Source organism: Trachypithecus francoisi, unplaced genomic scaffold (assembly GCF_009764315.1).
Source record: "Trachypithecus francoisi isolate TF-2019V2 unplaced genomic scaffold, Tfra_2.0 Lachesis_group20, whole genome shotgun sequence".
NCBI classification, from domain to species: domain Eukaryota; kingdom Metazoa; phylum Chordata; class Mammalia; order Primates; family Cercopithecidae; genus Trachypithecus; species Trachypithecus francoisi.
In genome coordinates this window covers 56195787-56208199 of record NW_022681466.1, presented here as the reverse complement: position 1 = coordinate 56208199, position 12413 = coordinate 56195787, and the positions used below count along the sequence as shown (strand labels likewise).

General features: G+C 41.7%; 1 protein-coding gene and 1 non-coding gene across 3 annotated transcripts in view; both read left to right on the top strand.

Moving 5' to 3' along the window:
* Positions 1 to 353: 353 nt before the first annotated feature.
* The window catches only part of BLMH (bleomycin hydrolase), a 48410-nt gene continuing 36350 nt past the window's right edge, over positions 354 to 12413 (top strand). Inside the window, exons 1-6 of one of the 2 annotated variants that reach the window (XM_033184447.1) lie at positions 354 to 887; positions 1202 to 1399; positions 4755 to 4864; positions 6321 to 6462; positions 7374 to 7462; positions 8783 to 8875. In XM_033184447.1, coding sequence (XP_033040338.1) covers positions 875 to 887; positions 1202 to 1399; positions 4755 to 4864; positions 6321 to 6462; positions 7374 to 7462; positions 8783 to 8875 — 645 coding nt within the window. In that variant the 5' untranslated portion in view covers positions 354 to 874. The remainder of the gene's footprint in view (positions 888 to 1201; positions 1400 to 4754; positions 4865 to 6320; positions 6463 to 7373; positions 7463 to 8782; positions 8876 to 12413) is intronic. The other variant, XM_033184446.1, reaches the window with a different exon arrangement.
* Positions 6087 to 6194, top strand: LOC117068052. Its single transcript, XR_004430927.1, has one exon. It is a non-coding gene; the product is annotated as a U6 spliceosomal RNA (small nuclear RNA).

Sequence of the window (12413 nt, the reverse complement as noted above, 5' to 3'; positions counted from 1 at the left end):
AGCCTGTCATTCTCCTGGGTTAAACCCAACGGGACACGCTGGACTATACAGGAGACACTCGTGAACTCCGTGAAGACCAAATGGGTAGCGTTCTTGAAATGAGCAGATGTCTATTTGTAGAACTCTGGTAATAGCTTTGGAGTGGGTGGGAAAGAGCTTGGTTCCAATTTCCCCTCAAAGACAATTATTTGCTTCTGACGAGAATCCAAGCAACCAGTTGCCATTGAGAATGCAGTGATTGGTCAGCAAACGAGGCCTATAGGAAGAGCCTTCGGGTGCATTCCTTGTGACCCGTCCTAAGCCTGATGCTTAATTATGGGACCTCTCAGCTCCTCCCTCCCGCCTCGAGCTCCCTTTTGGCTTCTCACAAGGATTCCTGGGGACGATTTCCCGATGCTAGAATACTTGGGGTCTGGGCCCGTAGGGAACACATCAGCCTTCCTCCTCGGAGCCGGCCTGATACCGAGACGGCGCCCGCGCGGCCCGGAGGCGGGAACCCGGGGGCGAAGGCTCCGGCACCGCCTTGCCTCGCAGAGCAACTGCGCGGTAGTGCGCGGGGGCAGGCGCGGCCTCGGGCCCCGGGCACTGGCTGACCCAGCGCGTCAGCGAGGCCGCCCCCGTCGGCCCTCCCCCGGGCGGGGCCAGCCCCGACAGCGCTGAGTCAGCAACGCGAGGGGGGAGTTTTGTCCCTCCGCGGACCCCGTTTCTCCCGGCCTCAGCCTCCCCGCCGCTACCGCCAAGCCGGTTTCCTTTTTCCGGCGCTCCGGGTGCGAGAGGCAGGTCCGGCGCTTTAGGCAGGGAGCCGCAGCTGAACCCCGGCGCTCGCCCGAGGACCCTGGAAGCTACTGTTACCCCGCCGGGCAGCGTGGGCGCCATGAGCAGCGCAGGTGAGGTGCCGCCGTCCCCCGCCGAGGCCCCGCCGCTGTCTTCTCTGGAGGAGCTCCGCGGTCCCCGTGAGGCCCGGCGGCGGGGAAGGCCGGGGGCTGGGACCCTGGGCGATGGCGGGGAGGGAGCTTTCGGGGTGGGCTGGAGCGGCCTGGGAGGGAGACAGCGCCTTGGAGGAGGATGCAGCTCATGGGCTTCCCCGCTGCAGCGGGCAACCCAGGATGCGCCTACGAAGTTAAATCCGGGACGCGGGAGCCCCAGATCAGCCCTCTTCTCCCTCTTTTTGGCGTTAAAATCCCGTTTGGTCTCCCAACAGGACTGAATTCGGAGAAAGTAGCTGCTCTGATACAGAAACTGAATTCCGACTCCCAGTTCGTACTTGCCCAGAATGTCGGGACCACCCACGACCTGCTGGACATCTGTCTGAAGCGGGCCACCGTGCAGCGCGCGCAGCATGTGTTCCAGCACGCGGTGTCCCAGGAGGGCAAGCCAGTCACCAACCAGAAGAGCTCAGGTGTGGGCTTCAACTTCTCCCATGCTTTCCTTGACCTTCTTGACAGCGTCCCATTTTGGTGTCTTTCTTAAGAGTGGTCTTAAATTCGTACTGAAAGAACTGGTTGTAAATTCTTAGAGAGTGAGGCACAGGTACAGGCAGGTCTAAGAACATTACCCATGTGGTTTGTTTTGGTATTCTGTGGCTTGTTAGCACATGTGGTTAGAGTACTAAAGTGACATGTCCACGAGTATTACGTTTGAGTGTAATTGACTATATTATGTTCCTATGTTTTGTGGTTTGTAGCCCATGTCTTGGAGTTGCATGGTTTTGGTCACAAAACAGAATATGTGAAAAGGTTCATATCCTTGGAGGACTCACCAGAAATGTCCTGAAGGCCCTATACTATGAAATAGAAAAGATACAATGTAGTTACGTTAAAATGTCATCAGATGTTACTTTTAAATTTGCTTCTTGGTTACAGTTGAAGCTGATGTGCTGATGGGCTCAGTTCCCACCAGTAGATCAATTTGTAATACAGAAAAAAGTTCTGTTCTCATGCCTTACTAGTCAAGAAGTCTCGTTTTGCTATCTGCTTTCTAGCACCACTCTCAGAAAAAAACAGGTATAGTGAAAGATTAGATATCCAACCATCTAAATAAGGAGCACATTCTCACAACAAAATTGTACTAAAAGGATTTTTTTAAAGTCTTTATCTACTTGAAAACGACCCCCAGTCTGTCTGTATGGACAGGAAGCACATCATTGCTTGTTTAGAGTCGGTCAGAACTCACAAAGCACACATTTAACTTGAGTACATTTTATTGTATGTACATTTTACCTGAATAAAGTTGATTTTTTAAATGTTAAGGAAAAAATCAAGACCCTACAATAATTAATGTTTTGCTCTAGAAGAAAGTGCTTGGAGTGGTATGGACTCTCAGGCTACAGATGATCCAGTTAGTAATGTCACAGTGGTCCTACATAGTTTAGATTGCAGTGACCTGTTAGGCAACAGGTCAGGTCTTACACATTTTGCAGTGTCACTTTGATATACAAAAGATCCAAATAGCATGTGAGCTATGTAGTTTATTTTCATGCAGTTTTCACATCACCAGTGCATCCAGATCCGTTCTACTAGAAATATATAGCATATAGAAGAGAGGTGACATACAGGTAAATCTAAGGTAAAGAGTAACTAATAGTAAGGCACTAGTGACTTTCAAAAAACACTGTAGTTAACTAGAGTTTTCTTCTTGTTACAAAATTATTTTTGTTCAATGTAGAATATTTGCAAATACCAAGTGAATATTTTTCCTGTATATTTGTCAGGTCTGTGTGTGTGTAATGTGGGTTGATACCTTATGCATTGTTATGTAAGCTACCTATCTTTTTCACTTACCAATATATTATAAACATATTTTCATATTAGTAAAAAAATTATACCCAATACAAGTCAAAGTTTTTCCCTCAGAATTTTCCTTCAGAAAAGAGATAATTTGCCTATATTTAAGACCTTAAAGGATTTTTCTAATGGGCGCTCTCAGTTAATTTATTTTGAAGTAGAGTACAATTTGGAGAAGACATTACTCTGAAAAACCTCAGATGCATACTACTTTTGCATGCTTACAGAGATCCTTTGATTGAATCAGCTTTTTTTAAAAGGCGACAAATTTGAATAAACTGATGTTGCATATCATTGTAAATAGACCTTTTAAAGATCATTTAAGTCAGAACAGGAAGTGGTGACATGGAGTTTGTGATTATACACATACAGGACAAATGAAGAATCTGGTTGTATAGTGGATGCTTGGCATAGAATTTTCAGGGACAGCATCATGCATGGATTCAAAACATTGACTCAAACGTACTAGAGGAAGAGAGATGACGTGTGCTGACTGAAAGAATGGATCTAATGATGGCACAGACACTGATGGCTAGGACATGTGAAGAGTATGAATCAGTGTGGAAATGAAATGTGAAGTGGGAAAAATGGTACTTCTAAATCAATTTATGTTAACATGATTTTAAGTATATATTTAAATTTATAAAATATTGGCCGGGTGCTGTGGCTCATGCCTGTAATCCTAGCACTCTGGGAGACTGAGGCAGATGGATCACTTGAGGTCAGGAGTTCGAGACCAACCTTGCCAACATGGCAAAACCCTGGCTCTACTAAAAGTACAGAAATTAGGTGGGTGTGGTGGCACGCATCTGTAATTCCAGCTATTCAGGAGGCTGAGACACGAGAATCAGGAGGCGAAGTTTGCAGCGAGCTGAGATTGCACCACTGCACTCCAGCCTGAGTGACAGAGTGAGACTGTCTCCTAAAAAAAATTTATTAAAATATTATGGGTAGACAGTTTACTACTCATATGTATTTCGAAGTGTTTATAAAATCCAGTTAGGGAAATATCTCCACTTTTTTGACTTATCACTGGGAGAATGGAGTATTGACTTACGTTAAGGTCAGCCTATACCGAAGCATATACTCACCCTATATGGAAGCATATTGGAATACATATTCCAGATTAAAGGGTAGGGACTTTTTATTTTTTATTTATTTTTTGAGACGGAGTCTCCCTCTATCACCCAGCCTGGAGTACAGTGGCACCATCTTGGCTCACTGCAACATCTGCTTCCTGGGTTCAAGTGATTCTCCTGCCTCAGCCTCCTAAGTAGCTGGGATTACAGGTGCTCGCCACCATGCCCGGCTAATTTTTGTATTTTTAGTAGAGACAGGTTTTCACTATGTTGGCCAGGCTGATCTTGAACTCCTGACCTCAGGTGATCCACCCGCCTCGGCCTCCCAGAGTGCTGGGATTACAGGCATGAGCCACCGCCGGATGGGTAGGGGCTTTTTAAAGCTTTTGCTAGGTATTGCCAAATTGCATTCAGGTATTTTATACCTATTTAGATTCCTATCCAGATTGATAGTGATGCTTATTTCCCCAAATGAAATAAAAGAAATGATCTTTCCCCACTTAACAAGTATCTTATCATTAACTTTTAAAACTGCTTCTTTGTCAGTTTTTATCTTTTTTGGCCACTGAATGATCCATTTGTGGTCTCTGTTCACAGTTTTCTAGCAATGTTTCTTTTTCTAATGTGATTTTCTTGGGTGATATGTAATAGATTCTTTATTTGATATGTAAGGAATGTTTTTGTGTTAAAGATATTAAACCTTTGCATATATATTGCTAATAATAATCGCCACCTTTCTTGTTTTGTTTTGTTTTTAATTTTTCTGCTCTTTCTGATTTACTTTTTCTGAATTGTCCAGATCTTGTCATGAGTTCATTGGTGGGAAATAACAGTTGGACCAGTGCAGTCTATGTGAACCCTCATAATTTCTTGATATGCTTTCTTGTTTCAGGGCGATGCTGGATCTTTTCTTGTCTGAATGTTATGAGGCTTCCATTCATGAAAAAATTAAATATTGAAGAATTTGAGTTTAGTCAATCTTACCTCTTTTTTTGGGACAAGGTATGGGACGGATCTGGCAAGATTCTTTTTGTATTGATTTCAGCCTTGGTAGGGACTGCCTCTTCATTTGTTGCTTTTCCATTTATACCCTGCCCTTTCATAATGGGTGAGACACCTTTTATTCTGACTTCCAGAGTATCAAAAGTTGACTCTTTCAAAGGCAAGAACTGTTTTTGGTTGGTAGGTGGCTATTTTTTGCAATGAAATAAGTTTACTGACTCATCTTACTTGCTTGTCTATTTAAAATTTTAAATTTTATATTCAATATTCAATTCAGTGTATCTCCCTTTTTAATGTCTTTTTAGGTTATTTGTTCTTTTCTAGGACCTAATTTCCCTTCTCAAGTACTTGTCTGAAAAATAGTAAATAATGTTATTTCATTGTTTATTTATTTATTTATTTATTTTTTGAGACCGTCTCACCCTGCCACCTGGGCTAGAGGGCTGTAGCACAATCTCAGCTCACCATAACCTCTGCCTCCTGGGTTCAAGCTCTCCTCTCAACTCAGCCTCCCAAGTAGCTGGAATCACAGGCACATGCCACCATGCCCAGTTAATTTTTGTATTTTTAGTAGAGACAGGGCATTTCACCATGTTGGCCAGACTGGTCTTGAACTCCTGACCTCAAGTGATCTGCCTGCCTTGGCCTCCCAAAGTGCTGGGATTGCAGGTGTGAGCCACCACACCTGGCCGTATTCCATTTCCTAATCTTCAAAATGTATATTACTGACCTGGTTTGGTGTCTCATGCTTGTAATCCCAGCACTTTGGGAGGCTGAGGTGAGAGGATTGCTTGAGCACAGGAATTCGAGACCAGTCTGGACGTGGCAAAACCCCGTCTCTACAAAAAATACAAAAATTAGCCAGGTGTGGTGGTGCACACCTGTTCCCCCAGCTACTCAGGAGGCTGAGGTGGGAGGATTGCTTGAGCCCAGGAGGTTGAGGCTGCAGTGAGATTGTACCACGGCACTCCAGTCTAGGCAACAGAGCATGACTCTGTCTATAAATAAATAAATAAACAAAATATATATTCCATAGGTGCTCATTAAATGTCTGTTGATTAAAGACTTTAGATATCAGATTTTGTTGCAGCATTGAAATGTAAACACTGTACACATATACGCAATATATTGGAATACATACACAGGTATAAGAAACTTCACATGTTCTGATGAAGTCAGATACTGATGTTTATTTACCAATTTTAGTTTAAAAATACTTATGGTGCTTGTTTCAGCATCACAGATACCCAGACTGGAGTGATAACAGAAAAGATTAGCAAGACCTCTATACAAGGATGACATGTAAATTCATGAAGGGTTCATGTTTTTAAAAATAAAACAAAAAACTATTATGTTGATTCCGTGGTAATTCCAAGACTCCCATTCTGTTGATAATGCCAGTAAAATTACTAACTCTTTTTTCTTTTAATTTTATTTAACTTTCTTTACTCTTTAGGTTGAGCGCTGTTATTTCTTCTTGAACGCTTTTGTGGACACAGCCCAGAGAAAGGAGCCTGAGGATGGGAGGCTGGTGCAGTTTTTGCTTATGAACCCTGCAAATGATGGTGGCCAATGGGATATGCTTGTCAATATTGTTGGTAAAATTTCTTTCTTTAATGGAACTGAAACTCAGCGTGATTAAGTAAGCCTGTAGTTAGACATTGGCCATTGCTTTGATGGTTATGTACAGAGTAGAATTGGTCTCCAAGAAGGATATATCATTATTTCTAAGAATCTTTAGTTCACATTCTCACCTGTAAAGTGCCTTTCTTAAATGAGGAGTAAGGAGAGAGCTACTGTGAAGGATGGGTTGGAGAAGAAAAGGTAGTATTAAGTAGAACTAATTTTCCATGAAAAAATTGTTTTCTTCTCCATTGATGTAATCAGGAAACACCTGAAAACTGTAGCTGTTTTAAAATGTCTTCAAAACATCTTTTGGGGAAATCCCATCATGCTGAGCACTTCACAAAAGTATGATAGATACACTTCATCTTGACCAAAAGGCTGAGAAGTGACAAAGTATAGTAGATAAAAAGAATAGAATTAATTCTAACATAGACAGATAAATATGCACATTAAAAACCTACTTAGGCTGAGTGAGGTGGCTCAGGCATGTAATCCTAGCACTTTGGGAGACCAGGGCAGGAGGATTGCTCAAGCCCAGGAGTTCAGTACCAGCCTGGGTAACATAGTGGGACCCTGTCTCTACAGAAAATAAAAAAATTAGCTGCACATGGTATCATGCGCCATAGTTGTGCTACTCAGGAGGCCAAGCCTGGGAGTTCAAGGTTGCAGTGGGCCAGGATTGTGTCACAGCACTCCAGTCTGAGTGACAGAGCAAAACTCTATTAAAAAAAAAAAAAAAAAAAAAACCCTGCTTAATAATATGAAGTATAAGGTTTTCTGAATTAAGCCAGCAAAATATGGCCTATTTTTTGAAACAATCACTATTTTTGCCAGGGTTTCTAATCTTTTACCTTATTTAACACTGGAATTTGTTTTCTTTTAGAAAAATATGGTGTTATCCCTAAGAAATGCTTTCCTGAATCTTATACAACAGAGGCAACCAGAAGGATGAATGATATTCTGAATCACAAGGTACAATATATGAAGCAGGGTTGGATTGAGTTTAGTGTACTTTCTTTAAAACTTATTTTTTAGAAGGGGTTCCTGGGTATTTCAGTGTATACCGTTTGTGTACAAGATAACTACTGATGTCAATGTCTGTCAAAAGCAATGTAGCTATGTAATAACTTTAAAAATAATTAATATTAGAGGGTTTTTGCTTTTAAAAAACTTCCACTTTTATTTCTGTTGATGTTAATGTCTTCTTAGGGGGATAGTTAGGAAATAAAGTCCCATGTCCAATTAATATTGGCTGCAAGCACTCAGGATGCTGTGTCTCTCACTTGGTTCTAGTGGAGGTGGGCTAGGACTGCTTTATGTGCTAGTAAAACCAAAAGAACTATTCGCAAGATTCCCTTAAAGAGTGTGCTGTGTTCTGAGACTTCCCCAGACCACATCAATGTGGTTTATCCACCCACTAAAGATTTGTTGTAGTTATTGAACTACTTTTTATTTGCTTCACTTATCTTAATGAATCATTGTGTCTTCTCTACATAACCAGTTTTCCCGAGGAGAATTATAATTCCTGCAGGGATGCTGCTTTGCTAGCCAGGCCTCGTTTTTGAGAACTGGGAGTTGCCAGAATCTGCTGTCCTAATCCATGAGGCCAAAATTGGATTTTTCATCTCCCTGGGAGAACGATTACATTTTAAAATAAAGTATAGGTGTGTCTCCCCAACATTAGAAGTGGGCTATTTTCCACCCTGGAAACGCTGGGGATTTTTATCCAAAGGCTAAAAGATCATTAATAATATAGCATTTGATTCCATTTGAAGTGAGAGCAACGTCTTCTTTAGCACTGTGGTTAAATTTCAGACTCACCTTTATCTTAGTGAAAAAATGAAAATTTATTGGGGGCTGGAATAACCATAGTCATAGTCAGTTGGCAGAGAAGGAAAAATGGACAGCTATTGAAATCCTAAGTAAAAATCTACTAGAGTAACATAGTGGCATAATTATCTTGTCTCCTGCTTTTTATGAGTGATAGGCATTATGTAATCACGTGTTTTCCCCATGCCCAGACACATAAAACATCTTTATATGATGTTTGCAGAACAGGAGCAGTTCCATCTAGTATTTTGGAGGAATAATTTATGCCTTTGCTCCTTATGGAAAGCATTTTTAGCTGTGTGTTTAAGTGGACAAGTTGAAGAAAAACACATTTGCCTTTATGAACTTTGCCATGGGTCTGGCCTGAGTTATACTTCAAAATAGAACTTGCATTGGTCTATGAGACTCATTTACGATTGAATTTGGGTAACTATTGGAGTGCTGAATAAGTTTCTGTCATAGATGAGAGAATTCTGTATACGACTACGGAACCTGGTACACAGTGGAGCAACCAAAGGAGAAATCTCAGCCACACAGGATGTCATGATGGAGGAGGTAATAACAAAATTTGGATTTTTTTGTGACCCTTCTAAAGAACTCTCAGAATATTCCCATCTGTTAAACTAATGATTAGGAAGCTTTAGTCATGGCAACGAATGTTTAATTGAATTGAAAATTACTTATTTTACACTGAAAAAACTGAAATTAAAACTTACTTTGCCTTTTAGTACAGGACTTGGACTTAGGTTTTCTAATGCCTAGTTTAGTGGTCTGTATAATCATTCTTTTATCATTTAATAAATACTAAATACCTTCTATGAGTTTGGCACTGAGGAAACATGAGAAAGACATAGTCACTGCTCTTTTTTTTTTTTTTTGAGGCGGAGTCTCGCTCTGTCGCCCGGACTGGAGTGCAGTGGCTGGATCTCAGCTCACTGCAAGCTCCGCCTCCCGGGTTCACGCCATTCTCCTGCCTCAGCCTCCCGAGTAGCTGGGACTACAGGCGCCCACCACTTCGCCCGGCTAGTTTTTGTATTTTTAGTAGAGATGGGGTTTCACCGTGTTAGCCAGGATGGTCTCGATCTCCTGACCTCGTGATCCACCCGTCTCGGCCTCCCAAAGTGCTGGGATTACAGGCTTGAGCCACCGCGCCCGGCCCAGTCACTGCTCTTAAAGAGCTCAGTCTCTTGGGAAAAACACATCTCTAATTAGAATAAATCCTATGCTAGATGTGTAAAACTGATTTGGTGGTCATAAAGGAGGAAGTGACTAGCTCACTGAGCTGAAGGTTTCATAGGGAAAATAGCTCTTGAAAGAGTAGTCACAATTTACCAGGTAGATAACAAGACCATTCTAGGCAAAAGGAATTGTATGAACAGTGCCATGAACAAAGATAGAACCTTCAGGGAATCGTGTGGCTGAAACATAACTTTTGTCAGTGTGATGGGTAGCAAATTAAGCTAGAAAGGCAGAGATGTAAGGGATGTTAGATAGATACCAGAACATTTGGCTTCTTTCTGTAGAAATAAAGACAGGGAGCTATTGATGGTTTTATTTGTTAAAAGAATGTATGTAAAAACATTTTGGAAAATGTAAAAAGCACTAAAATATGTGGTGGTAATATTATAAAATAGATCAAGACAGTTAAGAATCTTTATTATTAATACCATCCATGTCCGGAATGAATACGCATAAAACTGAAATTGGTTTGAGGAAAGAATAAATGTATCCGTTTGTCAGCCAGTGGGCCCTTAATTAGGCTTCGTTTCAAGACTGTATGGAGTTAAAATGGCCTACTTTTTTCCACTGCGATGGAAAACACTAATGCTTCATTCCTGTTTTCCTTTAAATTTTAGAGATGCAGCATAGTGGAGTAGTGGAGGGTGTAATCTCTGAAGTCGGGCTATCTGAGTTCTAGTCTTCTCATTACTTAATAGCCATATATCCTGGGACAAGTTCCTTAAGCTCTAAAGACTCCGTTCGTGTTTAACATGTCTAGCCTAGTGCTTGACACAATAGCTGTTTCTTAAATATTTGTTGAGTGGATGAATGCAGAAATTTCATTTACCAAATGCATTTAAATAATCTCATTTTTATCTCTTAAATTCTTATGGAAGAGAGGCATCTTAGTATAGTAGGAAAAAAATAGGCTTTGGAGTCAGACATACATGGGTTTAAATTCTGACTCTTTTACTTAACAGTCTGTGATCCTAGGTAAACCTGTCTGAGATTCAGTTCAGGATCTGAAATATTTTCCTTATTGGATTTTTGGGGAATCTGTCTTGCAGAGGCTACATCTGCTACATAATTTGCCTTTATTTAGGGTTAGATTAAGATGGTGGGGGCCAGGCACAGTGGCTCACGCTTGCAATCTCAGTACTTTGGGAGGCTGAGGCGGGCGGATCACAGGGTCAGGAGATCAAGACCATCCTGGCCAACATGGTGAAACCCCGTCTCTACTAAAATACAAAAAATTAGCCAGGTGTGGTGGTGTGCGCCTGTAGTCCCAGCTACTTGGGAGGTTGAGGCGGGAATCACTTGAACCGAGGAGGCGGAGATTGCAGTGAGCCGAGATCATGCCACTGCGTTCCAGCCTGGCAACAGAATGAGACTCCATCTCAAAAAAAAAAAAAAAAAAGATGGGGTCATAGTAGGAATGAAGGTTCTGCAAACAGTTATGGAAAAGGGCCTAGATAATACTTGCTGTAGATCATAAGCATCCTTTTGGCCTTTGATGTTTGCTTTAATGATCTTTGAACTAATGATGTGTCTAAGATTGATGTCTTCATCATTTGTAGAGCATGGTAATTGGCTGATAAGAATTAGGGCAGATATGTTTCACATATTTTTTTCCTCCCCTACTCCTGCCTCAGAGAAATAGTAACATCCAACTTTACCAAGTCCTGAGTATGAGTGTTTTATAGGATTATTTACTTAATGATTCTGCCTTAACTATTTACTACAGAATTCTATGTGTAAGGGTTTCTTCCCCCTTAGAGACAGAGCTCACTTTGTTGCCCAGGCTGGAGTGCAGAGGCGCAGTCATAGCTTACTATTACCTTCAACTCCTGGGCTCAAGTGCTGCTTCAGCCACCCAGGCAGCTGCGACTACAGGTGCATGCCACCATGCCCAGCTCATTTATTTAAAAAATTGTGTAGAGATTCAGTCTCACTATGTTTCCCAGGCCTATCTCCACCAGCTAGGCTCAAGCAATCCTCCCACCTCAGCCTCCCAAAGATTGCATGTATTGTAAAGTGTGAGCCACCATGCATGGCCCTGTATATAAGGTTTTAAAATTTTTACAATCCCCCAGATGACTCCTTTTCATTGAACCTGACTCTTTGGTAATGAAGAATCTAGCTGCAGTTTTAAAGCCACAAATTAGTACCTATGATTTGTGTAACCTTGTAGGCAAGTCAAAATGATGACTTAATCAACAACCATGAAGCTCAGATAGCTTTGAATAAAATGTGTTTATGCTAAAGGCATTCTTACTGAGAAGTGAGGTATAGACTGCTTGTTGAGATGACAGGCAAGGCAGATTTGTTTTGGAGATGTGTGGTTACGTCTATTGCAATGTTCTCTCAGTGTCCATTTTTTTAGCCTGCAGATCCCCTTAAGATTATTAATGTATTCTCAGTTGGGCACAGTGGCTCATGCCTATAATCCCAGCACTTTGGGAGGTCGAGGCAGGTGGATCACTTGAGGCCAGGAGTTCAAGAACAGCCTGGCCAACATGGCAAAACCCCGTCTCTACTAAAATATGAAAAAAATACCTGGGTGTGGTGGTGCACGCCTGTAATGCCAGCTGCTTGGGCAGCTGAGACATGAGAATCACTGGAACCCCGCATGTTGCAGAGACCAAGATTGTGCCACTGCACTCCAGCCTGGGTGCCAGAGCAAGGCTCTGTCTCAAAAACAAAACAAAACAAAAAACTTTGTCTGTTAAAAAGCAAAACATAGCCAGGCATGGTGTTAACACTTGTCAATTTTTTGTTTTGTAACAAGAAGAATTCTCTTTTTTGTTTTGTGACACTTGTAGTGCCAGCTACTTGGGGGGCTAAGGCAGATCACTTGAGTCCACATGCCCAG